The 27,971-nt window shown below is 35.7% G+C and overlaps 1 protein-coding gene across 2 annotated transcripts in view; it reads left to right on the top strand.

Moving 5' to 3' along the window:
- The window catches only part of adamts17 (ADAM metallopeptidase with thrombospondin type 1 motif, 17), a 125,768-nt gene that overhangs the window by 16,483 nt on the left and 81,314 nt on the right, over nt 1-27,971 (top strand). For both annotated transcript variants that reach the window (XM_042727308.1, XM_042727307.1), the window contains exons 4-7: nt 3,335-3,507; nt 7,251-7,334; nt 8,209-8,363; nt 18,940-18,983. In XM_042727308.1, coding sequence (XP_042583242.1) covers nt 3,335-3,507; nt 7,251-7,334; nt 8,209-8,363; nt 18,940-18,983 — 456 coding nt within the window. The remainder of the gene's footprint in view (nt 1-3,334; nt 3,508-7,250; nt 7,335-8,208; nt 8,364-18,939; nt 18,984-27,971) is intronic.

Here is a 27,971-nt window from a genome sequence, read left to right as displayed (position 1 = left end):
ACATTGATTTGTATATTTAGATATTCGTAATGGAATATATATGAATATTGTAACGAGGCGACGGATGAGAGATGAGTGGATACATCTGCAAAACTTTGTTTTGACCACGTATGAAAATAGGCTTGGGCCAGGCAATGGCAACAGGTATATTGAGGGCAAGACACAAGAGTAATCTGATAAACAGGCATAGGTTGATCAACGGCAAACATATTCCAAAAGGGCTTGAAAAGAAGGGTAATCCAATAACATGAGCAATAGTCCAGACGAGGTGCGAACGCAGTCCAAAACAGCAAGGCAAAGGGTTAATCCAAGATACACAGGCAGAAGATCAGAACATGAGAAAACAGGCAAGGCAAGACCTAGACTAGACTATGGAAACTAGAACAAGGACAGGGAACTGGCTCAGTAAAGTTGCTACGCTATAATAAGCATAAACCCTTAAACAATACTCGTCAGTGAGAGAGAGGAAGTCCATCGCTGCATCCGAAAGCTCTAAAATGATGTCTTCGGAGGCAGCATTCCAAGGCAGGAAGGCATCAAGGCATGTCTGATTTCAAATTCTGCTTTACTTCCTGTCTCCGGAGGTACCTTCTTCTGATTGAATTTTGAAGGCAGCATAGATGTATCCTTCGCTGCCTTCGATATCCCACAATCCTGTGCGTGCCATTCTGTGATGGTTGAGCTAAAAAATAAAGATGGCGTCTGAAAGTTGCGTTTGGTGGTCAGTTTGTGTGTAATATTCATTAGTTATCACACCAAAACTTCTTTTGTTGTAGATCACTGTTATATAGCATCAGAAGTCTGTCTGATATCAGTTTCATGAGGTGCTTTCATGCAAAAACGCTGCCTGCAAAGTCATTGCCTCATGAAGCATCAAGTTGCCTAGGCTTTCAGACCATGGCTTATGTAGGGTGTGTGATTGGCAGCAGCTGTGTGTGTAATCTGTGCAATGGATGCTGGGATATGACATGCAACAGTTTGTGTAGTGTGAGAGTCAATGTAATGGAAGGGTGACTTCAGGGGGCCGTTCTTCGTACGTAGTTGAATGTAGTAATTAGCAATTCATTTAATTTTATATTTGAACAGATTTGTTATGTGACAGCATTAATTAAAGTTTCTTAAGGGTCAAGATCATGTTATCTGCATCTCCTGTGTACCATCAAGCCACTCCCATAATATCTGTCATCACTCAAATTAATGCACGACTCTACATTATTTGTATAGCATGTGTGTAAGACTCCAATACAATTATGAAGTATTAATTTATAAATAATAAATCTATCAAAAATTAAAACGTCTATATTACTATATAAACAAAAACTACACAACATTATTATATAATCTTTAAATTAATTTTTAAATGATTATTATTTTAAATGATTATCCCTGGATTAGTAGGATACTCTTGTAATAAAGTAGTGGTGGCGGACAGATCAATTCTGATCAATTCAGGTCAATTCTGCTTAAAAAGATGCAATCTAATCCTGTTTACATGAAATGAGCCTGCTCCCGAGCAGGTTTAAGATAACAGACCTGTTGCTATGACAGCAACTCCGGGATGAGCTTTGAAGAACCAAACAATCCAAGAACATGCCAAATCATCAACAATCAAATCCAGCTAACTGAGTTAGCGACGTACAAAGAACGGGACCCTGGTGGCAATCGGACGGAAGTCCATGGATAGGATTTGTGACAAATATATATATATTCATATATTTACAGTATATTTAATAAGCACCTTTGAATCAATCAAAATAACACAAGAAACATGCATTAAGAAATTAAATAGAGTGAATTTTGAATTCATGTTCACTTTAACACCATTTTAGTTTGATTTCTATCTTTGTTCTTCTGGTCAGGTCTTGCGTCTGGTGGACATTAGCTCTGTCAAAGGTTTGGACTTGGTTACAGTAAAGCTGTTGCCTTTGTTATGATCAGGTCTAATTGTGCACACATACAACATATGTGGTATGATTCTAAGGATGAAAAGCATTTATTTAAGAGCCAAAATGTGTCCCCTGCCTAGAGCTGACAGCAGATGCAGTCAAATATCGTGCTTTATAAGCGTAATGTTTGAATAGTTTCTCTCTGTTTGTTGTTGATTTGTTTATCTGCTCCAGGAACCGCTTGTCTTTTGTATCAGTCTCAATGTGTTTGTATACATATGTATGCCTCTCTGAGTAACAAAGACCACATTTCCTGACATAATTGCAGGTTTGACGATAAGACATTAAATATAACCTGAACACAGGTGTTTCTTACTGCGCAAGCTGGATCTTAATATTCATGCTTGCAATGTGTGGATCAAGTGTGCAGAAAGTACACTATCACTCGAAAGTTGGGGTTTAAATAAATAATACTTTTATTATAAGCATTAAATTAATTAGAAGTGACAGTAAAGAAGATATTCATAGTGTTACAAAAGTTTTCTAATTTAATAAATGCTGTACTTTTGAACTTTATTTTCATCAGAGAAGTTGGAAAAGATGTAACATGGTGAAATATAAAACAGAACTGTTTTTAACTAACAATGAGAAACATTTCTTTAGGAGCAAATCAGCATATTAGAATGATTTCTGAAGGATCATGTGACACTGGAGACTGTAGTAATGATGCTGGAATTTCAGCTATGATCACAGGAATAAATTAGATTTTAAAATATATGAAATTAGAAAACTGTCACAGGACAAAATCAAAAGGTTCAAAAGCTAAAATAAAGAACTAAACCACAAAGACTGGAACTAGACTATAGACGGGAACAAATAAAAACTAGAATAAACAAGAGGAACTCTAGACTGGATGCAGTATACTCAATAGCAAGCGCTAACAAGACTAAACACACAAGCAAGGAGAATGCACACAAAACAAACCAGCAAAAACCAGAGGGAATTGAGCACAATATAAAGGGAGCAGAGTACACGAGGATCAGGTGAACACAATTGGACAAACAAGGACTAAACAAGGGGGCATGGTGACAAAACTAGAAGGCAGGAAAAGAGGAGCACATGGCCAACACAAACAAAGACACAGCCATGTGCTCAGGCACAAAATAAACAAAGACAGGACAGACGAGACTGTCAGGGCAGGATGCTGACAGAAAACAGTTATTTAAAATTGCAATAATATATATCAAATAAATAAATAAGTGCATTTCATTAGCTCTGTACTTGTACTCTGCATAATGACAATAAAGTTGAATCTAATCTAAACATAAGATACTACTTTCAAAAACATTAAAAAATCTTACCAACCCAAACTTTTGAACATTAGTGTACAGTATTTCTCAGGTCTAACATTTCTTGTGTTTGCATTTGTGTATCTGTGTCTGTGTTAGACAAGAAGAAGGAGAAAAGGGCAAAAGGAGCAGAGGAGGTGCGCGGCAGGAGGAACGCCATCAGGCTGAGCAGAGAGTACACGCTGGAGACGATTGTGGTGGCCGACGCTAACATGGTGCAGTATCACGGAGCTGAGGCTGGCCAGCGCTTCCTGCTCACTGTCATGAACATGGTGAGTCTCATACCGGGGTAAAACTCCACAGTCAAATGCCCAATTATTGAAAAATTTTCTCCATAAAGTAATTGGTTTTAAACAAAATGTATATCCTTTCAAGACAGAACTACCATGAGCTCTCTGAGGTTGTAATGTGCGAGTGATCTGTGAGATGCTCTCTAATGGTTTTGTTTCAAGACCTAGATTTTACTAAAAAGATAAAAATGTCCTTAACCCTATAAAGCTTGACATATGAAATAGTAGTCAGAATAATCAAATATTTAGAAATGGAACGGTTTCAAAATATAAAAAAGTTTTGTTTTTGTTTTCACTAAAAGGCCTTTTAAAAAGTAAGAACTATCAGAAAGAAGGCACGTGTGCAACAGTTTTTTTTATCCACTTTTTTGTATTACATTTTGCAGACATATAAAATATATTATCTCATTTACAAAATGAGACAGGATCTCTGATAAGAGAAAAAAATCAAGAAACAAAAGAAATCAACACAACAACAAAACCACCGAAGGCCACACACACACAAAAAAAGAGAAAAAAACACAATTAAGGTCTAGTCAAATGGTGCCTTACTAAGACTCTACTGAGAAGGTCCAGATGTTAAAGTTACTTTCTCAATAGTGCCCAGTACAGGGCTCCATATTTTGTAAAAGGATCTCAATGATCCTTTGGAAGAGTGTGTGATTTTTTTCAAGGTGGATGCATTGCAATACCTCTCGTATCCAATCCTCATGTGATGGGGGAGAGGCATGTTTCCATTTAAGGAGGATGGCACGCCAAGCTAACAAAGTGGTAAAGGCAATGATGCAGCACACTGTGGATGATACAGCTGAAGCTGGGGGAAGGCTAGACATGACAGTCAATACATTAGGGGCAATGGTAGTGTCAAGGGCCTGTGAAAGTGTTCTGAAAATGTCTGACCAGTAGTCCCTTGTGCAACAGTTTTTTTCAGTTAAGTTTTGATTATATTGGCCTTAGAAATGTGTCTCACAGTTTAGTTTGAGGGCCAATTCTCACTATTAACTAACTATTACTTTTGCCTCAGTAAACGCCTAATTTGCTGCTTAATAATAGATAGTAAGGTAGTTGTTAAGTTGAGGTATTGGATAAGATCAAGGCCTCTAAAATAAGGTAATGCAGGAGTAAGGAATTAATATGTGCTAAGAGCCAATATGCTAGTATGCATGCTAATAAGCAACTAGTTAATAGTGAGAATTGGTCCCTAAACTAAAGTGTTACAGAAATATGCATATCAGATATGATACAGTGGTCTTTACAGGGTTAAAACTGCATAGGCCCAACAATATGACACTGGCTGAATAGGAAAATTGACAATTTTGGTTTCCAAATGAATTTCGATGGTGTCATGCTCTTGACAGCCAATAATAAATAAACACATTGCGGTCATTACAAATGTTTATTCATGTTGCATGTGTGAACCAGTATTTAATTCAGTCTGGGCTGTGTTTTCTTTTACTTTGCGTCCATGATTTTTACAGATGAGGGCATGTCATGCAACCTGTCCATGTCGCCATCTGCCTAATTTGGCTTCTACTTAGTAACAGATACATTTGTAATAAAATACTGCTGAGTTTGAGTCACAGACATCAAACAGCAAAAGATATTGGCAGAGTTTATCATCAGTTTATTTTGCTGTATTAAATATCAACAATTACATGGTTAGTTGTATCTTATTTGCTTTCAGCTGTTTTTCTTTGCTGACTGTCAGAACAACCATTTGAGAAGCGCTGGCCTAATTTTTTTTATAAAAACCTTGGCAAAGACCTAATTTAAAACCCCTTTTATTTCCATAATTTGACATGTTTCTGAGTGAAACAAGATATTGAATTAATAAAATGTTGGACGAGACTTGATTTGATCCATCTGGGATTCAGAATGGAGTCAAGTTGTTGGAGGGGTTAGAAAAATTGAAAATTATGATTTCTATTTGACTTTCTATTGATTTTACCTAACAACTTTTGTGATTGTTCAGATTTATGAGATTGTTTGTGTAGGTTTGAAAGGAAGGAAGGAAAATCATCTTCAGTTGTGTATTTCAGTCGTGTCCCAGAGTGAATGACCTCACTCTTATCAAGTTGCTCATTCAGAACAGGTTCATAAACACAGCATTTCCTGCGAGCGTCTGGAAGCAGGCCTGCATAATAAAGTACAAACAAACTGAATATTGACCTGTAAAACAGTCCACGCAACAACACCTCACTGCATCTGCTGCGGTAAAGCAAAGCTCATCAACTCAAGAACGACTCTTTCTACTGTATCTCTAATGACAATGGTGAGTCATATGAAGATTCATGTAAAAATGAATGAATTGACCAGATGTGTGTGATTTGGTAAGAAAGTACACCTCCTTTTATCCTCCCTGAGGTCCTTAGATTTACATTCCTCACAAGCGAGTTTCTGTGGAAAATTGTGCTGTTAGTCAAATCAGTCTCTGCGATTCCCCTCCAGATGCCGGTTACTCATCAATATCTGAATCCTCCCTTCAGTTCAGCTCTATACTTCTTCATTAACTTCAGCCCACATGGAATTATCATTGGTTTTTATTCTAACATAGTCAGTCAATTTTTTATGATATTGTGAATCACACAGCTTACATCTCTGAGGATGATGAAAGCTCAAATATCTCTTTCTTGATTCTTTTATCTTCCTTTATGTAGAGATAATGCATGTTATATTTCAAAAGTTATTGTTTAGCTATTTGGCTTTGCCAATGTGTTTTTTTCAATAACCAGTGGTGATGCTTCTACAAAATATTTACTCAAAATTGTGCTTTATTCACACAAGGTGTAGGCAGATATTAGAAATGACACAAAGACAATATTTTTCTGTTGAATTGAAAATTGGAATAAATAAAGAAATAAATATTTGTAATAAAAAAATATATATTTAAATTAATTAAATACTGTGTAAATTCTAGTTGAAACAACCCAGGCATATTTACACAGATTTTCATTTAAAGAAAAAAAAAAAAAAAAAAAAAAAAAGAAGACATAAAAAAATAAAAGAATGTTAATCTGCGTGGATACATACAGCCCAATACCCAAATATCACTAATTGTAACATTAGCTGCACCAAACAGAATTGAAATAAATAAATAAATAAATATTTGTAACATTATTTCTTGATATTTTTTTGAGGAACTAAAAATAAAATATAAAATATAAAAAAATTATGAAATAAAATTATTTAAATTAGTTAAATACTGCATAAATTGTAATAACATACTGTAAAATTAAAGACAACCCAGGCATATTTTTCCACAGTTATTCATTAAAAGAAACAAAAAAATACCTCTTTTTAGTTATGATGCAAACGAATCACTGAATCAGTGTTTGAAATCGATTTATTTAAATAGACATTAAATCAAACTTACCAACTGTAATATAATTTTTGTATTAACACTCATATTTTCAAGTCACAAGACAGAGTTGTGAAGCCCACAGAAACAATGTCTTCAGAGTTTACAATGTTTTTTTAAATGGTACTGAATAGCTCAATATATCAGCTAGGCCAAAAGATTCAGCTGATATTCGGCTATTGTGATATTAACATCAGCTGATAACGTGCTCTTGGCAATTAACACATTTTTGCTTGCCTTTTTGTCTAAAAATCTACTGAAATCCACTGAAACTTACTACTGATACTTCATGTTTTCCATTTTAAAATATTTTGAGTGATTTTTTTAAAGTCAAAGTTAATTCTCTTGTCTTGTTCTCTCTCTACAGGTTTATAACATGTTTCAACACCAGAGTTTGGGTGTAAGGATCAACATCCGGGTCACCAAGTTGGTTCTTCTGCACACCCGTCCAGTAAGTGTACAAACACTAGATCAACATCCAGATATATGTACATCATGACTCAACCTGCCATTTATCCGCTCCCTTGCTATTTGATTCCTGTCCTCAGGACCTGTGATGTTATCCTCGCTGAGTGTGTGTGTGTGTGTACTTGTTTATGCTACATTGTGGGAACTAAATGTCCTCACAAGCATAGTAAAACCTGAAAGTTTTGACTTTGCGGTCACCGGGTTGCGGTCCCCACAAGGGGTAAAATCATTAAAAATAGTAAATGATGTTTATCTGAAAGTGTAAAATGCAAACAGGTTTTCTGTCAGGGGTAGGTTTAGCGTTAGTGTTGGGTTAGGGGATAAAAAATATTGTTTGGTCAGTATAAAAGTAATAGAAGTCTATGGAAAGTCCCCACAATTCACAGAAACAAACGCGCATGTGTGTGTGTGTGTGTTTAACTACCGGTTTTCCCCTTCATTTTATTGCTGGATTTCATTCTCTCCTAAGGCTCCAGAGAGTCTGCCAGAAGGTTTTTTGAGTGCTCACCTCTAAAGTCTGAAATGATGTATGTCAGGATGTCACTGAATAGCCATTAGTGTAAATATGAAGTGATGCTTCAGGGCAAAGCCTTTGGACTCACAGTCTCTGATATTTCACAGTCTTCACGTACAACAGCAATTCTCAAAACCCTGTTGATTTCATTATGTGATCGATGAATCAACAAGTTCGACTTCATGTCAGCGGGAGTCAAGTGTCACATGATCTTTCAGAAATCATTCTAATATGCTGATTTGCTGCTCAAGGCACATTTACTATCAACAAACATTTGTCCAACAAAACACTCTCTCTAATTTAATCTGTAAACTAGATTCTAATTGTCTAGTGTGTTTCTTAGGAAAAGCTGAAGGTGGGCCACCATGGAGAAAAAGCCCTGGAGAGCTTCTGTCACTGGCAGCATGAGGAATATGGTGCACGATACCTGGGAAACAATCACGTTCCTGGGAGCAGAGACGATCCTCCTCCTGTGGACGTGGCTGTGCTGGTCACCAGGTACTTACTGTAGCAATTATGCTTTGATGAGCAAATATGGAACTCTATTTTTAACTAGTCAACTTGAAACTGTAACTACAACATGATTCAAGTAACCTTTTCTTTATTAACCCTCTAGTTAAGAAAATTCTATCCCAAGTGCACCACACATAAAGTTGTCAACATGATGTAAATGTCAAACAAATCACTTTTTATATATCTTTGCAGAAACGATGCATGAACTACAACTACATCTTGTACTTTATGTTCAGAAATAATACAAGGAAAATGCTTTAAAAAAATGCAAAAGTTAAGCTAATTCGAAATGACTGAATATATAACACCAGTAGACTGTTATTATCTATAAATGTTCTGTAAAAAGAATGAACAGCAGCTTTCAGCCTATCACCATGATGCAAACATGAAATATCAGACATATAGTAGTAGTTCTTTATAGGTTTTTTATATAAAATTGTGCTGCTTTGTTATTTATGTAATTTTTTTCCTATGTAAACATGGACGTGTTTGACTGTTGCACTCGCATCTCATGCATGAAATGGCATTCTAAAAACGCAGCACTCAAGTTAAAAAAAAAAAGTCCTATTCCACTGCCCTCATCACATCTTTGTCAATACAGAAGTGAATTCTGTGTGAATGGCACCTAGCGATATATTGTACTTCTGGTCCTTCACAGAGTGTGTCACACATGAGCAGTTAATCACGTGTGCCGACATGCGGTTGGGGCAATCTTTTCTCTTTACTGTTATCATTGGCATATTGTCAAAGTGTCTGTTTCTAACGTTTGGTAATATTTCTATTCAATCGTGATTCCTCGATTTCTAAAAAATAAAATCATGGCAAAACATTAAATTTGAATGGATCCCTAAAATCTTAAATCTCTCTAAAATCAAAAACAATGCAAAAAGTTAGTTAAGAGACCACATAGTGCAGAATTTGACAGATACAGACAAAAACAGACATTTTTAAGTGTTACTTCTGTTTTGGCCCATCACATCTGCACAGATTTTATTGCGTTTCACTTCTCCGTCACCGTCTCTCTCTTTTACGTCTTTCACTTTCCGCTTTGTCACACGTGTCCTTTGAAGTTTGGTGTCTTTCAGCTCTTGGCTGCTTAAGACAGATTTAACCTTTTTTCATCACTTTTATTGGGATCCAACACAATTTGAACCCGCCAGTATATGAGCTGTGATAGAGCCTAATAATCCTTCTGTCAGCGAGACATGTTTGCTCCCGATCTTCATCTTTTCACTGTAACAGATTTCTCATGGCAGCCAAAACACGGCATTCCCATCGCGGGATTATGGTTTATTAGCGTACTGTAATTTCCAGGATCCAAAAAAGTAAAGAAAAAGAAAATCCTTTTGTTAAAACGACTCATGTGAGCCTGTCAGACACTATCTGTCATCCCGGGCCGGAGGAGCTTGCAGGGAGAGCCAGCGCACACAGAGACGGCCTTTGTTCCCCCTGCGTCGGGTTAAATATTAGCTCCGCCGGCATACAAAAGCAGCTCTCTGTAAGGATGCGGCGTACAGGAGCAACATCTGTCTCAGCTTGCATGCCAAAATGGCTCGGGGCAGCGGGAACACATCAAAGCAAATTAAAGCTTGACAAGGTGTGCCTCAGTTTCCCCTCTCACAGCTTTGTTGGAGCTGTCAGTGGCTTGTCCCAGGTTCCTGCGGCACTTGCTGACTGAAGAAAGATTATCTTCTTAATGCTTCTATGGCAGCATTCACATCATGGTTTTCACTGCTCTTTTGAGAGCTTAAACTCATTCAGGCCTTCGCTGAGATCCGTCATAAAATCATTACTTACTGATCTATGTTTTTAAAGAGCTGTTGCGGATAGAGTCCCAGCCCTAGGGCTGGCATCACTCTGCCCATGTACTGTACTGTAACATGCTGTGTTACATGCATGGTTGTAGTTTACAGCTGCGAGAAGTCGGTAACACTTTAGAATAAGGTTCCATTAGTTAATGTTAGTTAACTACTTTAGTTAACATGAACTAAGCAAGAACAATCCTTCTACAGCATTTATTAATCTTAGTTAATGTTAATTTCAACATTTATTAATGCATTATTCAAATAAAAAGTTGTGCTTGTTAACATTAGTTAATGCACAGTGAATTAGCATGAACTAACAATGAATGAATAACTCTATTTTCATTAACTAACATTAACAAGATTAATAAATACAGTAATAAATGTAGTTCATTGTTTGTTCATGTTAATTAATACACTAACTAACATTAACTAATGGAACCTTATTCTAAAGTGTTACGGAGAAGTCAAAGTGATATTATGATTAGCATAGTCAAACACTGCTGTCTGTATGCATGCAGATATGTAACTTATAGACATTCACTTGTGAATTTAAATGCGATTGTTGTGCGTCATTTTGAATTAAATTTAGAATGCTTGAATTTGGATTAAATTTGAATTGGGGTAAAAAAACAGGATGTAGAATCTCAATTGAATTTGATGTGAATCCACAGTAGCGTTCAAAAGTTTCATGTTAGTAAGATATTTTCTTTATTTAAAGAAATCATTGATTCAAAGGATCACTAATACATTTATAATGTTTAAAAATCTTTCTATTTCCAATAAATGTTCTTTTGAACTTTTTTTTTTTAACTGATTTTTGAAGGATCATGTGACACTGAAGACTAGAGTAATAAGCTTTGCATCACAGGAATAAATTACATTTTGCAATATATTCAAGTAGTAAGTGACTTTTTAAAATTGTAATAATATTTCACAGAATTTCAGATTTTTCTTTTTTTTTTTTTCAAATAAATACAGCCATGGTGAGCAGAAGAGACTTCTCTCAATAACATTAATACATTTTACCAACCACTTTTGAACAGTGGTGTATGCAGGATTATTATGAATAAAAAATCAAAGGAATTTATATTCATATAATAAGAAATTAGTTAATATTCTTTTAACTGAAAACTATTGACAAACACTGAATGCTGCTTAACAAATTCATGTTTGAAAAAAATCGTTAATCGTTTATTGGCCTTACAGACAGAAAGAACAAGAGATAGATAGATAGATAGATAGAAAGATTGATTGATTGATAGATTTTAGCTCGAATTTATTTCAAGATGTCTCCAAGCCACCAAATTGCAAAGGTTAAATGATGCCATGAAATGTATGATAGTCATCAGAGATGATCATTTACCATGTTTTACACAGCAGTCTCTGCAAGCGTTTTACTAAACAGGTCTGATTATTATGTAATGTTGGCACCTCTAGATTTCCGCACGGTTTTCCAAATTGGAAGTCTGACTTTCTGTTGCACCTTTCCAAGTAGGAAGTTGGAAATTCTGACTTTCCGAGTCAAGTGGAACGCAGCATTAGCTTCTTTTATGCAGGATGAGGTCAGAAATGCTTTCATTTGGACGCTTTTGCGACAGTTAGGACAGTGTGGCAGGTCATATCCTCCAAACACGTCAGTTCTAATGGAAATCAGCGCTCCTAACTGTATCCCTTCCCAGCCGTTCGTCGCTGAACAGGATCTGTCTTCAGCACCCAGATGTGTGTCACATTCACTTAAGCTGTGAAGGAACAAGAAGGAAAACCAGAAGCCGACATCAAAAACCCTTTGGAATAGAGGGACATCAGACAGCCAAAGTGACACGTCGCAGAGCACGTATGGTGAAAACCTTTGATGACTGCAGACTCACAACAAGAGACATTAATCTTAGCTGTCTGACGTTTAATAAACAACAACGTCTTTGTTAATTCGAAAAGCCTATTTGATTTCTTTTTTTCTTTTTCTGTCGAACCACCTCAAAGGTCCTCTGATGTTTTAGTTTGTCATTTGTTGACCACCAATGTTGGGGAAACTACTTTGAAAATTTAGCTTTCCAAACTACAACCTGCCCATTATTTAAAGTACACTACAGTCAGGCTGTTCTTTTGAACACATATTTCAAAACATAGTCAACTACACTACAAACTATTAACAAAAGATAATAACATTGGGCAGTTCACATTTTTCATATTTCATTCAGATGTCATGTGTGAACAGAAACAGTACTGTACAACAAATCTGTACTGTGTAACAAATCTGTACCTTATAACAAATCTGTACTGTATAACAAATCTGTACTGTATGATTAACAGATCTGAGGTTATGGTGCTTCAAGAACTTTGTCTGAGCCAGTTATGAAGTTCTGACAGAATTGATGCAATCACTCCACACCATTTACTGTAGGTAACCCTGTGACAACAGATTTAAAAATTCTGATTATTTACATTGCAGAAGGAAATATTGTCAAACTAGACAGTATATATATATATATATATATATATATATATACTGTATATAGTCTTAGTTTTAGTTAGTGATATCTGCACTGCTGTTTAATGGTAATTTCTGTTGAACAAAAGTATTTCAACATTATTTGGTGCTGATGTGTGAATAAAACCAACATGTGTTAATGCCAGATACGTATGTACAATTACCATAAAAGGCAGTTTTAATATATGTATCCTCTTTGGATATAAGATTAATTGTTTCTAAATAAGAGCAGTCAGAGTATTTACCTGGTGCAAAAACACAAAATCCTGTTGTTTTTACAAAACAATCCTGGCAGCTGTGGTTGCCAGAATAATTATGCAAAAATATAGTATAAAACTGTAATTCCATTTTAGAGTTTTTCACTGTAAATTATAATTTGATTAGCATTTTTACTTGTGAAAACTGTACATTTAACAGTATTTCATGGTAAAAATTACACGAAATATCCGGTTAGATCTTTTACAGTTTTCCCCTGCATGTATTACGGGAACTTACTGTTAACCTATTAACAGTTTTTCTGTAGAATTTTACAGTAGTTTTACCACGCAGTCACTATTACTGACATAATTGAACAAAGGAATTAACACAAAATGCAACTAATTAAACTACAAACCCGATTCCAAAAAAGCTGGGACACTGTACAAATTGTGAATAAAAACAGAATGCAATGATTTGGAAGTTTCAAATTTCAACATTTTATTCAGAATACAACATAGATGACATATCAAATGTTTAAACTGAGAAAATGTATCATTTTAAGGGAAAAATAAGTTGATTTTAAATTTCATGGCATCAACACATCTCAAAAAAGTTGGGACAAGGCCATGTTTACCACTGTGTGGCATCCCATCTTCTTTTTATAACAGTCTGCAAACGTCTCGGGGACTGAGGAGACAAGTTGCTCAAGTTTAGGAATAGGAATGTTGTCCCATTCTTGTCTAATACAGGCTTCTAGTTGCTGTATTAGACAAGAATGGGAACATCTTAGGTCTTCTTTGTCACATCTTCCTCTTTATGATGCGCCAAATGTTTTCTATGGGTGAAAGATTTGGACTGCAGGATGGCCATTTCAGTACCCCGATCCTTCTTCTATGCAGCCATGATGTTGTAATTGATGCAGTATGTGGTCTGGCATTGTCATTTTGGAAAATGCAAGGTCTTTCCTGAAAGAGACGACGTCTGGATGGGAGCATATGTTGTTCTAGAACTTGGATATACCTTTCAGCACTGATGGTGCCTTTCCAGATGTGTAAGCTGCCCATGCCACACACACTCATGCAACCCCATACCATCAGAGATGCAGGCTTCTGAACTGAGCGCTGATAACAACTTGGGTTCTCCTTGTTCTCTTTAGTCCGGATGACATGGTGTCCCAGTTTTCCAAAAAGAACTTCAAATTTTGATTCGTCTGACTACAGAACAGTTTTCCACTTTGCCACAGTCCATTTTAAATGAGCCTTGGCCCAGAGAAAATGCCTGCGCTTCTGGATCATGTTTAGATATGCTTCTTTTTTGACCTATAGAGTTTTAGCCGGCAACGGTGGATGGCACGGTGGATTGTGTTCACCGACAAAGTTTTCTGGAAGTATTCCTGAGCCCATGTTGTGATTTCCATTACAGTAGCATTTCTGTATGTGATGCAGTGCCGTCTAAGGGCCCGAAGATCATGGGCATCCAGTTTGGTTTTCCGGCCTTGACCCTTACGCACAGAGATTGTTCCAGATTCTCTGAATCTTTGGATGATGTTATGCACTGTAGATGATGATAACTTCAAACTCTTTGCAATTTTTTTCTGAGAAACTCCTTTCTGATATTGCTCCACTATTTTTCGCACTGCCACTCTGAGAGGCTCTTTTTATACCCAATCATGTTGCCAATTGACCTAATAAGTTACAAAATGGTCCTCCAGCTGTTCCTTATATGTACATTCAACATTTCAGGCCTCTTATTGCTACCTGTCCCAACTTTTTTGGAATGTGTCGCTCTCATGAAATCCAAAATGAACCAATATTTGGCATGAACTTTCAAAATGTCTCACTTTCAACATTTGATATGTTATCTATGTTCTATTGTGAATAAAATATAAGTTTATGAGATTTGTAAATTATTCCATTCTTTTTTACTCACAATTTGTACAGTGTCCCAACTTTTTTGGAATCGGGTTTGTAGAAAAATATGAGTTCCGTATCAGTTTTATATTAGTTCTATATCTTGTAAACCTTGAATGCATTGCAAGTCACTTTGAATAAAAGCATCTGCAAAATGCATAAATGTAAATGTAGTAAATGAGAATCTTTGATACTTTTAAGCAAGAGTTGAGTAATGTAGTAAAGTCTGTGATGTCGCTGCAATTACTGAGTTACTCCCCAACACTGAGTACCACAATCCCTGCTTGTTATTTGTTAACAATTCAGTGTTTAAAAGCACAGAAGAAGTATCTGGTGTTCTGGCTCTTCTCCTCACCTGTTAGTCATTGTTTAAGCTCAAAAATGGTTTTGGTAAAGAAAAAATACAGGCTCTGAGGCTGCGGCCACTGCCTCCCCAGAGTTCAGTCCTGCCAAAGACAATTACAAGAGGAAGCACAGCAGACATCTTTAACTCCTTGTTTTTAGCAGATTTGAAGGCATTGGACATGGTTGCTCTAGACTCAGGAATGCTTTTCAGTCCGCAATGCCGACTGCTAATTGAGAGATTCAGAGGTGCCTTCAGCATGAGCTGACGTTGACCCTGTGTGATGGGTCGTTTAATTGTGTTTCAGCAAACAATTTGCCTAGTTTGCTTGTTAGAATTTGTTGAAATTCTTATCGTGCTGAGAGAGTTAAAATACAAAGTCTCTTAGATCTTGTCAGATGTCAGATGGTTTTCCTTTGGTGGCGGTGAGGAGGTGTGCTTTCTGCTTGTAATGTGGGGACGAATCCGTTTGAAATCCAGCCAGTCGGTGAAGTGGTTATTCGTTGGGTTGGGGGGTTGGAGTTGAATGCAGGCGAGTCTGGACAATATCCAGACATCAAGTGTTGTTTGGTGTTTGCATTAGTCTCTTTCTGTTTCTCGCCCTCTGTCCTCTTCTGTCTGTCTGCACTTCTCTGCAGACACCCCGAGCCCTGATACATGTGTCGTATAACTTCACATTGATTCGTTCCCAGATGCTGACATGAAGCTGTCGGCACCTTGCTCAGTCGACAGATGGGTGCGTGGGAAAACGTCCTCTTCTGAAGCATCTGTTTGCTATTTCACACCCAGACCTAGCCTTTAGACGTTCCTTGTTTGGTCCATAGGGCTCTGACATAATGCTCAGCACGCTCACGTTAACCCTGCTGCGGTGGCCAAACTCTATCAGCACTGATCTGCCTAACAAATTCCAGAAAAATCAGCACATATCTGAAAAAAAAAAAATAAAAATACACCCAGAAGGCCACCGGTGAGAATAAAATGCTGTGTGTGTATATATATATATTTTATATATAAATTTTTGAAGAGAAATATAAATAATTCACATGCTTTTCTGACATGCGCTTTTTCTGAGCGCCTACCTGAAGCGCACGCACACACCTGTCAAACAGTGCCTGATTACTAGACTAAGTTGTTTTTCGCGTGATTGATTTAGTCTAATACTGTACTGTTTACATATAAACACAGTTATGTCTAAAATGAAAGTAAACAGTTGAGAGAGAAACGGATGTGTGCAGCTTTTAAAGGGACAGAGCTAAACATGCTGCTGCTTGTCATTAAAGGGATAGTTCACCCCAAATTTAAATTTCTGTTGTTATTTACTCACTCACATGTTGTCTCAGACCTGTATTAATTTCTTTCTTGTGCTGAACATAAAATAATATTTTGAAGAATGTGGGTAACCAAACAGTAGCTGGTCCCCATTGATTTTGATAGTAGGAAAAAATACCATGGAAGTCATGGGGACCAGCAACTGTTTGGTTACCCACATTCTTCAAAATAACTTCAACAGAAGTTATTCAGGATGTTCAACAGAATGTTGGTTTAAAACAACCTGAGAGTGAGTTAATGGTATCAAAATAAAACACTATGACAGAATTAATAGACAGATGACAGAATTTAAATTTTTGGGTGAACTATTATTTTAATGTTAATAAAACAACAAAAAGATATCACTCACTGCTCATGACTGATTGACTTTAATACAGTTGCTTTAAAAATGTATAATTGATGTATATAGTATATGTTATTGTTTTATTTTACTATTTGTTCATTCAGTTTCATGAATGTTACTGCTAAATACTGTACTTGAAAAATAAAGTTAGTTTTATTTGTAAATTATGTGTATTTTTAATGTATATCTTTGTTCTTATTTTCTAATAAGAAAGATAAAATAATGACAAAGATTTGAAAACTTGAAAGTGTTCTTTTTTTTTCTTATTTTTTGGCTGTACTGCTCAGGCAAATTACAAAATGTAAAACCAACATGACAAAGAATTGTGATAAAATCGTGAATTGTGATATTCCTATATAAAATGGTAATATGATATTTTTGCCATATCGCTCACCCCTTACTTGTGCTACAACTGTTTGGCCTGTGCTACAAAACTTTCAACTTCTGTAGCACCAGTGCATAGCACTGGTTTCATATTTTGTAAAACACCCAAGAGGACATTTGTGGAATAAATAAATCAATAAATACAAATTTATATTTGTATATGTGTGTGTGTTTATCTCAAAAGTAAAATGACATTTTCTTGCGATTTTTAAAAAGCCACAAAATTGTACTAAAAATCTTTGAAGTGTCTAAATATATATCAAAATGTATTTTATATTGCTTATATTTATATTGCTGGGGAAGTCGTGGCCTAGTGGTTAGAGAGTTTGACTCCTAACCATAAAGTTGTGGGTTCAAGTCTCGGGCCGGCAATACCACGACTGAGGTGCCCTTGAGCAAGGCACCGAACCTCCAACTGCTCCCCAGGCGCCGCAGCATAAATGGCTGCCCACTGCTCCGGGTGTGTGTTCACTGCTGTGTGTGTTCACTGCTGTGTGTGTGCACTTTGGATGGGTTAAATGCAGAGCACGACTTCTGAGTATGGGTCATCATACTTGGCTGTATGTCACTTCACTTCATATTGTTTGTTTTATTTTATTTTTTGGAACATATTTTGGCTTCTAAGTTTTAAAAAATAAATTAATTTCAGTTTTTGGAGTGAAAGTTTTATTTATTTTATTTTATTTTATTTTTATTTGATTTGTTTCATATTTTTTGGTTCTACAGAAACATTTGTTGTCAAAAACATTTCCTCATGCTAAATTTCTTTTGGTTTTGTGGTAAAATATAACTCAGACATCTTGACAGGCATTGTGGGATTCACCCTAGTGTGTGTTTGAGTGTCAGTCCTGAACCCTAGTTAGCGCTTTTATGCATCATAAATCATAGAAATGCTCTACTGCCATCGCTGTCTGAAGTTTTGGTGTCATATTGAGTTCATGCCACTCTTGTCTGGTTGTTGTAACTTCTCTTCAGCATTTTGGCTGGTTCACTCCTCATGTAAACAGGAGTCAAGCAGGAAATTAGCTGCATTTGATTAATTAACTGTTGTTTTGAAGTGTTACTCCTTTAACTGATGGAGGAATGCCACATGGGAAAGGAGCGCACAGTTACAGCAAAAGTGCTGTGGTTTTCCCACAATGCACAATTCAACCATCAGAGGTCAGGTTCAGGTAACAGGCATCCAAACAAACAAAAACATTTTCAGAAGGACCCTTTTGTTTCACAGATATATTGAAGCTTCTCAAGATATTATATATCAGCTTTTCATTCCTTGTTTACTAAAGATTTTTTCCTGTTTTTCCTTTAATGTTTGCTTTTGTTGTCTTGAATTTGATTAGTTTATTTTTTTTTGATAAATAAATAATACACAAGTGAATGAATGTGCAATGATCATCTCAGTTATCTTTCATTCATCTGCCAACCTTGTCTCAAGTATATGTGATTATAGTTATAAAGTGAATGTAAATAGCATAGATTAATTTGTTCATGGAAGAAATTATGAGAAATGTTTGTTCATCGTGAGATCTCTGACTTTTGACTGCAAAATTTGGTGTCTGAGCATTGTTTGAGACATTTTTGAGATCTGCATTTTTGAGGTCTAAATCTCTTGGATGAAACATAAATGAGATGGGAGTCTCCATTTGCCCTCTTTTTGATCTCCTTGCTGTGTTGGAGAAACAATATAGATCTCATTTGATTCGCTTTTTTGTTATCTAACATTTGTTTCTGTTTCTCTCTTGTCTTGTTTTCTCTCTCCAGAACAGATTTTTGCGTCCATAAAGATGAGCCTTGTGACACAGTTGGTGAGTCTCTCTGAACCACTCTTTTTTTGGTGAATTCTTCTCATAGTTACTTTGTGGGAATTTATAACCACACACACAAATACCTCAAAAATAAAATGGAATACCTCTTGCAGTCTGTAAAAACCCACAAAATTGTATGATAAATCCTTGAAATATCTAAGTCTTGTTAAGCCACAAGAGAACATCTGTTACCATGATTTTAGCACCACATAGCATCACCCTAATAACCACCCAGAACATGCTACAATCATGCCAACAAGCTTAAGCAACACATGTTTGTTCTATTTGTATTCTTTTTAGGAACATAATTTTAGGTTCTAAAAATACTTTATTGATGCAATATTTATTTATTTATTTATTTATATGTTTTTTAAACATTTTTAGGTTCTACATTTTTTATGCGAATGTTTTTTACATATTTTTTTAGGTGAAATATTACTGTGACATAAACACACATACCTCAAAAAGCAATCTTGCAATCTGTAAAAATCCACTAAATTGTCTTGTAAAATCAAGAAATAATTAAAAATATTTTAGCAAAGTACTTTAGTATTTATACCTTTAGTATAAAAGTATTATAATATTTTGTTAGGAACATACAGTGGTGTGAAAAAGTGTTGGCCCCCTTCCTGATTTCTTATTTTTTGCACGTTTGTCACACTTTAATGTTTCAGATCATCAAATAAATTTAAATATTAGTCAAAGATAACACAAGTAAACATAACATGCAGTTTTTAAATGAAGGTTTTTATTATTAAGGGAAAACAAAATCCTGGCCTGATTACTGCCACACCTGTTCGCAATCAAATCTCTTAAATAGGACCTGCCTGACAAAGTGAAGTAGACCAAAAGATCCTCAAAAGCGTAATCATGCCGAGATCCAAAGAAATTCAGAAACAAAATAGAAAGAAAGTAATTGAGATCTATCAGTCTGGAAAAGGTTATAAAGCCATTTCTAAAGCTTTGGGACTCCAGCGAACCACAGTGAGAGCCATTATTCTGTTTGTTTGATTTTGCTGGTGAAGTTTTTGTTCATTTATTTATTTGTACTTTTTTAAGACCTATTTTTAGGCTCTACATTTTTATTCACAATTTCTTTTGATTTATGAAATGAAATATGGCCCAGGCATATATACATACCTCAAACATAAATTGAAAATTCCTTGCAATTTCTTCTGAAAAGCCACAAAATTGTATTATAAATCCTTGAAATAACTAAAAGTCTTGTTAAACAACTAGAGAACATCTGTTACAGTGATATGGGATCCTGGACCACAAAACCAGTCATAAGGGTCAGTTTTTTGAAACTGAGATTTATACATCATCTGAAGTATGATGAATAAGCTAAATAAATAAGCTTTCCATTGATGTATGGTTTGTTAGGATAGGACAATATTTGGCCGAGATACAACTATTTGAAAATCTGGAATCTAAGGGTGCAAAGAAATGAAAATACTGAGAAAATCACCTTTAAAGTTGTCTAATTGAAGTTCTTAGCAATGCATATTACTAATCAAAAATTATGTTTTGATATATTTATGGTAAGAAATGTACAAAATATCTTCATGGAACATGATCTTTACTTAATATATATATAATTTTGACCCATACAATGTTTTTTTTTGGCTATTGCTAAAAATATACCCAAGCAACTTAAGACTGGTTTTGGTGTCCAGGGTCACATATTTGCACCAACTGCATAGCATCACCCTTAAAACCACCCAGAACATGCTAGTCATGTCAACGAGCTTAATGTGGGTAAGCATATATCACAGTTTCTTCAGAAAATAATGTAAAAATGTAGTTAATGTGTTCAAGCTCTTCAGGTCATCCGTATGCAGCCAGTTTCTTCTTCATAAATCTGTTGAACTTTTTGATATGGACCATTAAGTATTCTGACATTATCCCATCAGTATTCAGTCATTAATGGAGAAACAAGAAACAAGAGATTAATGTTTGCTGAATAACATAAACATGCCTTTGGGTCTTGAGAACGTCAGTCCATGATCTTTTTAATCCAGAGCGTTTGTCATCGAAACCTCAATTTTTTCCAAACTCACAACAGATCTCAGATCCCCTGGCGATCCATGGGTCCTGGCCACCTGCCGCTTGTGCATTTCTCTGTGTGGGGCATTTGAAAATAGTCCTGTCACTTCCCCTCTCCTGACCCCCTGGATTCCTGCCATTCAAGAGCATAGCCCGGTGACTCATATTCACTCGTATCCCAGCATACCCTGGGAATGAACACTGAACTGTGATCTGCTCTTGAGCTGTGTTCCAAAAACTAGTCAGCTTTGTTTTTCTGCTCTCTAGAGAGACAGCAGTCTAATAAGGCAGCAACCTATTAGAAATGAAACCTCATTCACTACTGTTCAAAAGTTTGGGGTTAGTAAGATTTTTGTTTTAGAATGCAGTCTCTTATGCTCACCAAGGCTGTATTTATTTAATATTATGAAAAATTATTACACTTTAAAATTACTGTTTACTAGTTGAATGAATTGTAAAATGTAATTTATTCCCGTAATGCAAAGCTGAATTTTCAGCATCATTACTCCAGTCTTCAGTGTCACATGATCCTTCAGAAATCATTCTCATATGTTTATTTGCAGCTCAAGAAACAGTTCTGGCTATTATCAATGATGAAAACAGTTGTGCTGCTTAATAATTTTTCAGGATTCTTTGATGAACAGAAAGTTCAAGTAAACAGCATTTTTTGAAATAAAAATAGTTTGTATCATTGTAAATGTCTTTACTATCACTTTCAATCAATATAACGCATCCTTGCTGAATAAAAGTATTAATTTCTTTCAAGAAAAAAAAAAACTCTTTTTGACCCCAAACTTTTGATAGTATAAATGATTTGGGAAAAATAAATAAATAAATAAATAAATAAATAAATAGAGAGAAAGTTTGCTAATAGAAAAAAGTATTTTGTAGATTAGACTATTTATTTATTTATTTATTTATTTATTATGCTGGACGAGGATATAAGTATTTTTACATTTTAGTCTAATTTTGTCCGAATTCAGTAAAATACATTTTGGAATCGATTCTCCGCAAATTAGACATGCAATATTGCTTCACATTTTGGCCAAAAAGGTGACTTTGAAGGCAGCAAAACATTTGTCAAGGTCAAGGTCTGTCTGGTTGGCATGGTTCAGTTTTCCCCTGCTGGTCGATGCTGTAACTACATATTTCAAAAAGCATTGTTCTCCGTTGACCATCATTTAGAAGTAGTCATGTTCTGGTTACAGTTTTCTTTACTCACATTGTTGTATTTTATTCTCTATTTGTCAAGCTGTGTTAAAACGAAAAAATGTGGAATTTTGTAAACAAAATCACACAAAACAGAACAGAACCATCAATGTCAATTTGAATAAAAGGCATTAAAAGAATTTTGTGTTTAACATATTTAATTAATTGCATATGCATTTCATAAGAGACCTCACAATAAGATATGTTCTCTCTGAAAAAAACATCAAACAATACCCCAATAATTCCCAAAAATGATTATAAATTAGACACTGTTGTAATCATGCTTTCCACCTTATACAACAGCTATTGCATTGGGGGCTCACTGACTGAAAGTCACATGACACATCTCAAAGTTGTGACACGCCATGCTGTTGAGTCTAAGGTTTTGTTAAACCTTTTTAAAGGTGAAAAATCATTCATTCCAGAGTTTCCAAACATGCTTAGCAGGGTCATGCTTTTCTTTAGCGTCTGCATACCACGAGACCGCCATCGCATCCAGAACAGATCGCAAGCACAGAAGCCACCTCAGGATCGTTTGTTCAGTTCCAGACAATCAGAGCAGACCGTAATTGTTCCGGAATGATGGAAATCATTTGGTCACAGTGCAGTTATTATGCAGCAACTGGGAATGGCATCCCTAGAATGATGAGTTTGAGCAGACGTCTCTCTGTTTGGGTGGCCCAGTTCCTTCAGAGGAACATTTACATGAACCGTGAATAACCTGCAGTCTGTGGAGGCAGCCAAACGAAGGCCTCCATGTCAAGACACGTAAGATAAGCAGACTTTCTATTTCTGTTCCACGTCTTGATTTCGGATTTTAACGCTCACATGATGCAATTCTATAGTTATTTGACTGTATATGGTCTTGAGTCGATTTGGTAGTAGGGTTGGAGTAACCAAGTAAAGTCTGGTGAGTGTCCGTCAAATGAGAGCATTTGGGATAACGGCGCCAGTGATGAAAGCAATGACCTCACTGATATCAACTTTAACCCACTTTATGCCCCACTAGCAGTAGGAACACAGGAAATATGTTTAAAGCTGTGTTTACAATTTTGCAATGTGACACATTTGCATTTTAAACCGTTTAGAACAAGAGCCACATTTAACTTGAACAACATTAAACTTTTAACCTTGAGCTTTTTGCAGACGTTTCAACCGTGTCATCCTTTAACATATGCACTTTTTTTTTGAATCACCGAGAATAATACAAGCACAAATTTACTTTGTCTAGGCAGATTTTGTTTAACCCTCATGTTTTCTTCCGGTCATTTTGATCGAGAGGATTTTCTTTTTCCCGAAAATGCTAATTGATGTTATTGCATTGGATTAAAACCTATTAACTTCCCTAAAAATGTCTAATTTTCTTTTTGGAAGTGAATGGTCATAATCCTCATTCATCTGAGTTTATGCACCTCTGATTTTGAATGAATATGGCCAAAATGATTCACAAATAATGATTTGTTTTATTTACTCGTAAACTGAGGTGCATGAGCTCAGATCATTGAGGACTATAATCAATACAAAATAATAGTAATACAAAACTTGTGCTAACTGAATGAAAACAAGTTGATTAAAAGATTGAATGTGTGATTTGGTGATCATTTCATAATGAGAGATTTACAAGCAATTTTTAAAAGGCTGGATATTTTTGACCTGGAACACCACGTTACTGTACAGTAGGTAAAGGATTTTCAGCACAAGGATTAAATCAAATGGTTTATAAAAAATATAGGTAAACATAAAAAAATGCTCCTGCCAGATTATGCTATACTGGAAATTATCCATTGCAAGCTGTGATTTATTTGTTTAAATGCAAAAAACTCTACTTCTGCTGCCAAAACGGCTCAGTTTTTTTTCCCATTTTGAAGGTCATTTTGAATTATTTACCTGTGTAAATGGGCCAGATGTGCTCATGAGATTACTAAAAAGAAATATTTGCCTAAAAAAGATGTAGAATAGTTTAATGAAAACACGTGTAACATTTCCTCTCGTTCCATTGAAATGCACACCTAACTGTCTGGAATCACCCTCTGAACTCAGTTAAAGGTTGTAATTATTAAACGAGAAGAATTTCCCCATTCATTCAGGTAGGAGGAGCGGAGACGCCTCGTCTTGGAGATCATTCAGAGCAGAAGTCTGTGTTTAAATGGCGCTCCTCTCTTTTCAGATAATGTACAAGGATCCCTTTGAGATAGGGTTTGATTGAGAAGGGATAAGCTCGTACCTCAGGCTTAACGTCTCCCATCTCATATTCACTTCCTGGCTTTCGAAGTCTCTGTTTCTTTGAGTTCCTTGCCCTGAGCAACGGTCCACGACTCGAGTGAGATCTGATACGAGGGGTTTAACTTTTACAGTTGCCCCATAAGACTGATACAGATTTGTTTTGTCTGCTAAATAAATATAAACTTCTAATAAGTTTTCAGTGCTTTTTGTGCTTCATGCATCGCTACACTATTTACAATAAACATGTTTTGTCCAAAAAACTTGACAAAATTTCACTAATGTGACCGCATCTTTTGGCTTAGTGGTTTGTTCAATCACTAACACTAAATATGAGGCTGTGAGCAAAAGTTGATCATTAAAACGCAACAATTCTCTCATAGTTTTAATAGTTGACCTCTTTCTAGTACAAACAGTAAAACATGCCTCAGTGTTTTGGGATTTCCGTCGTGTCCTGGTTGTGGGATGTTTAGTCATAATAAGCAACTCCTATTTCAACCACTTGACTGTGTTTATTTGATATTTGCTTCAATGAAGCACCACAACCGTGTGCTGAACTTTAAATCACGGTCTAGCGCTACCATAAAACATACATTCAGCTGAAGGCCACAAAAAACACCATGAAGAATCGTGAACATAAAAAAGCCTTACGTCTTTTCATGTCTGTTGTTGAAGTTCTGTAATATGGAAACGATCCTGACGATCTGTGGATCATCTCCATGGTTTTATAAGCCCTCCTGCACAGTAGGTTCAACGTGCCGTTTCCTGTTTTCTGTGGGCCGTTTGAGGGCTTGAGAGGGACGGTCCAGTGTGGGACTGTAAAACCGAAGCTTTAAATGGAGCGTAGCATGGAAAACAGTTGATTAAACTCAAGAAAGTCCTAGACATAGTTTTCCTGCTCATGTGAATTACTATTTTCAATATTCAAAAACTTTTTTGTGAGACATGTTAAACCATAATAAATTTAATTATATATATATATATATATATATATATATATATATATATATATATATATATATATATATATATATATATATACACACACACACACACACACACACACACACACACACACACACACACACACACACACACACACACACAGTATAATATATTTATATTATGTAATATACAATTTATTTATTAAATATAACAGTTTAAAAAACAGTGTTATTTAATTTAATCCCATTACTGTGTAGAAGAAACAATTGAAATATAATAGAAAAAGTGTTGTTTGTCATTAAGCTTTTGAGGAAAAAAATTTGATTGATTGTTAAAATAAAGTAATAAAAACAGTAAATCAAAATATATTAAATGAAACTAGAATAAGCGATAGTAATAGTGATAAATGAATAAATAAATAATTTTACGTAATAAAATGTGTTGCAAATGCCATTTCTTGTTGACTTTAGGCTGACAACCAAACCTGGCCCAGAGAAACAACTGATACGTATATTAAAAATCTAGAATAAACAATTGAGATATTACAAAGATCTCATTTGACTTTTTTCTTGTTTTCCAGGGAGCTTTCAAGGAAAAATCTGGTTGTCATTTGGACTGTTGATATTTGTTTGCATGTTTGTTGTCTCACATTCTTGTGTTTTAAATTAAAGCAGCTGAACGTCTCTCTGCTTGCTGTTGGAAATGGGAAATGAGGAGAAACGCAGTGAAAATTTAATAACACCCTGACATAGTGACGTCCTACTGCAGTATATATACTGTATATAATATCTACACGTATATAGATAAAAGACTGATCCTGCTTGTGATTTGACATTGTTTGACATTGTTGTTGTTTAAAGCAGCTCACTGAAAGCGCTCCTCACAACTAATAACAAAGCATTTGTCCACATTCAGTCGGGCCGCCCAGGCTGCTGAGCTGGTAGATTCGCTGTTCTTCTCTCGTCACGAAAGGGCTCAACTCTTGAATGCAAAGCACTCTACATGTGCTAACGGCAAATTAACCCCAGATAAATAATCGGCAAAATATCTCCTGGCGCCGTGTGTATTTAGGCCTGTCTTTCTGAGTCTGTCTGGCTGGACTGTGAGCTGTGGGGCCCGTGGCGAGCTCTGAGTCAAATTCAGCTGCTAATATCTATATCTATCTATCTATCTATCTATCTATCTATCTATCTATCTATCTATCTATCTATCTATCTATCTATCTATCTATCTATCTATCTATCTATCTATCTATCTATCTATCTATCTGTCTGTCTGTCTGTCTGTCTGTCTGTCTGTCTGTCTGTCTAATTATCTTTCTATCTACCTGTCTGTCTGTCTGTCTGTCTATTTATCTATCTAATTATCTTTCTATCTACCTGTCTGTCTGTCTGTCTGTCTGTCTGTCTTGACAACAATTACAGCAAATTTGACTTTCTGTTAAATTCCGTTCTATTTTAGAATTTTGGTGTTATTTTTATTGATTCCCCCTACCCCTAAATTCATAAATTTCTCATCAAATTCAGCAATGAAATTCATTTAATAAAATGAAATCTTCAATTCAGTTCAATTTTGACCTCAATTCAGTTCACTTTTCAATCCTGGATCATTTACTCTCCCTCGTGTCATTCCAAACCTGATTGCTCTCACTTTTTCCATGGAATACAAAAGAAAGCTTAAATAATTGAATGAGCTCTCATTTCCATTCATTTGCAGTGAAGGTGTTATTAAGGCTACCTGTCTGTCATGTGTAGTTCACCCATCCAGACAGTCATTACACATTATAGATTACATTCCATCAACTCACAGCAAGCTATAAAAATATCTGCACAGAACGATTGCAGAGACTTGCTTACAGAAACTTGAACTCATCTGATCTCAGACTGTAAATCAGCTCGTGACAGATTTAGCAGATATAATTGCAGCACTTGTCTAAGTATGCATGGCTGTAAAAAAACAAAGAAAGAAGAAGTGGAGGTTTAGAGGGGAAGTGGAGGAATTTAGGACAACATCTGTTTTTCAATCAACCTGCTGTTCTTTTTATATGGCATTCAAGGAAAATAATTTTTCCATCATACAGCTCCAGTCAGTGTAAAAATGGCACAGCCCATTATTTTCCGACATGTGTTTTAGACCTTAGCTTCATGTGTAAAGATGAAAAACTCATCCTGACACAAGTCAAATCATCACGTCATCTGCATCGCCAATATGATATTACATCTTTGATGCTGTGCTCGTTGAATGAATTGGGATTTCAGCTGAGTCTCCATACATGGATCAACTATGATGTGTTTTGTTTTCAGAGTATTTCTACACCGTAGATTGAAGAATGATAAAGCACAGTTCATTTGTTTTTACTGCATGTTACAGTACATTGCAATTGTTTCCAGCATCAGTCATCAAGCACTGTGAGCAAATAACAAAGAAACGTTGATTTATGAGCTACAGTGGAACATCCAAATGTCTCTTTATTTTATAATTGCAGGGTTTCTGTTTTTATTGCTCTAGAACAATTCTTATTGAACCACTATTTGAAACATGTAAGACCAGAAATTATTTCTAGCCTAG

This window comes from Cyprinus carpio, chromosome B7 (genome assembly GCF_018340385.1).
Source record: "Cyprinus carpio isolate SPL01 chromosome B7, ASM1834038v1, whole genome shotgun sequence".
Classification (NCBI taxonomy): Eukaryota; Metazoa; Chordata; class Actinopteri; order Cypriniformes; family Cyprinidae; genus Cyprinus; species Cyprinus carpio.
The sequence above is the reverse complement of the archived record's forward strand: the minus strand, read 5'-3'. Positions and strand labels throughout refer to the sequence as shown.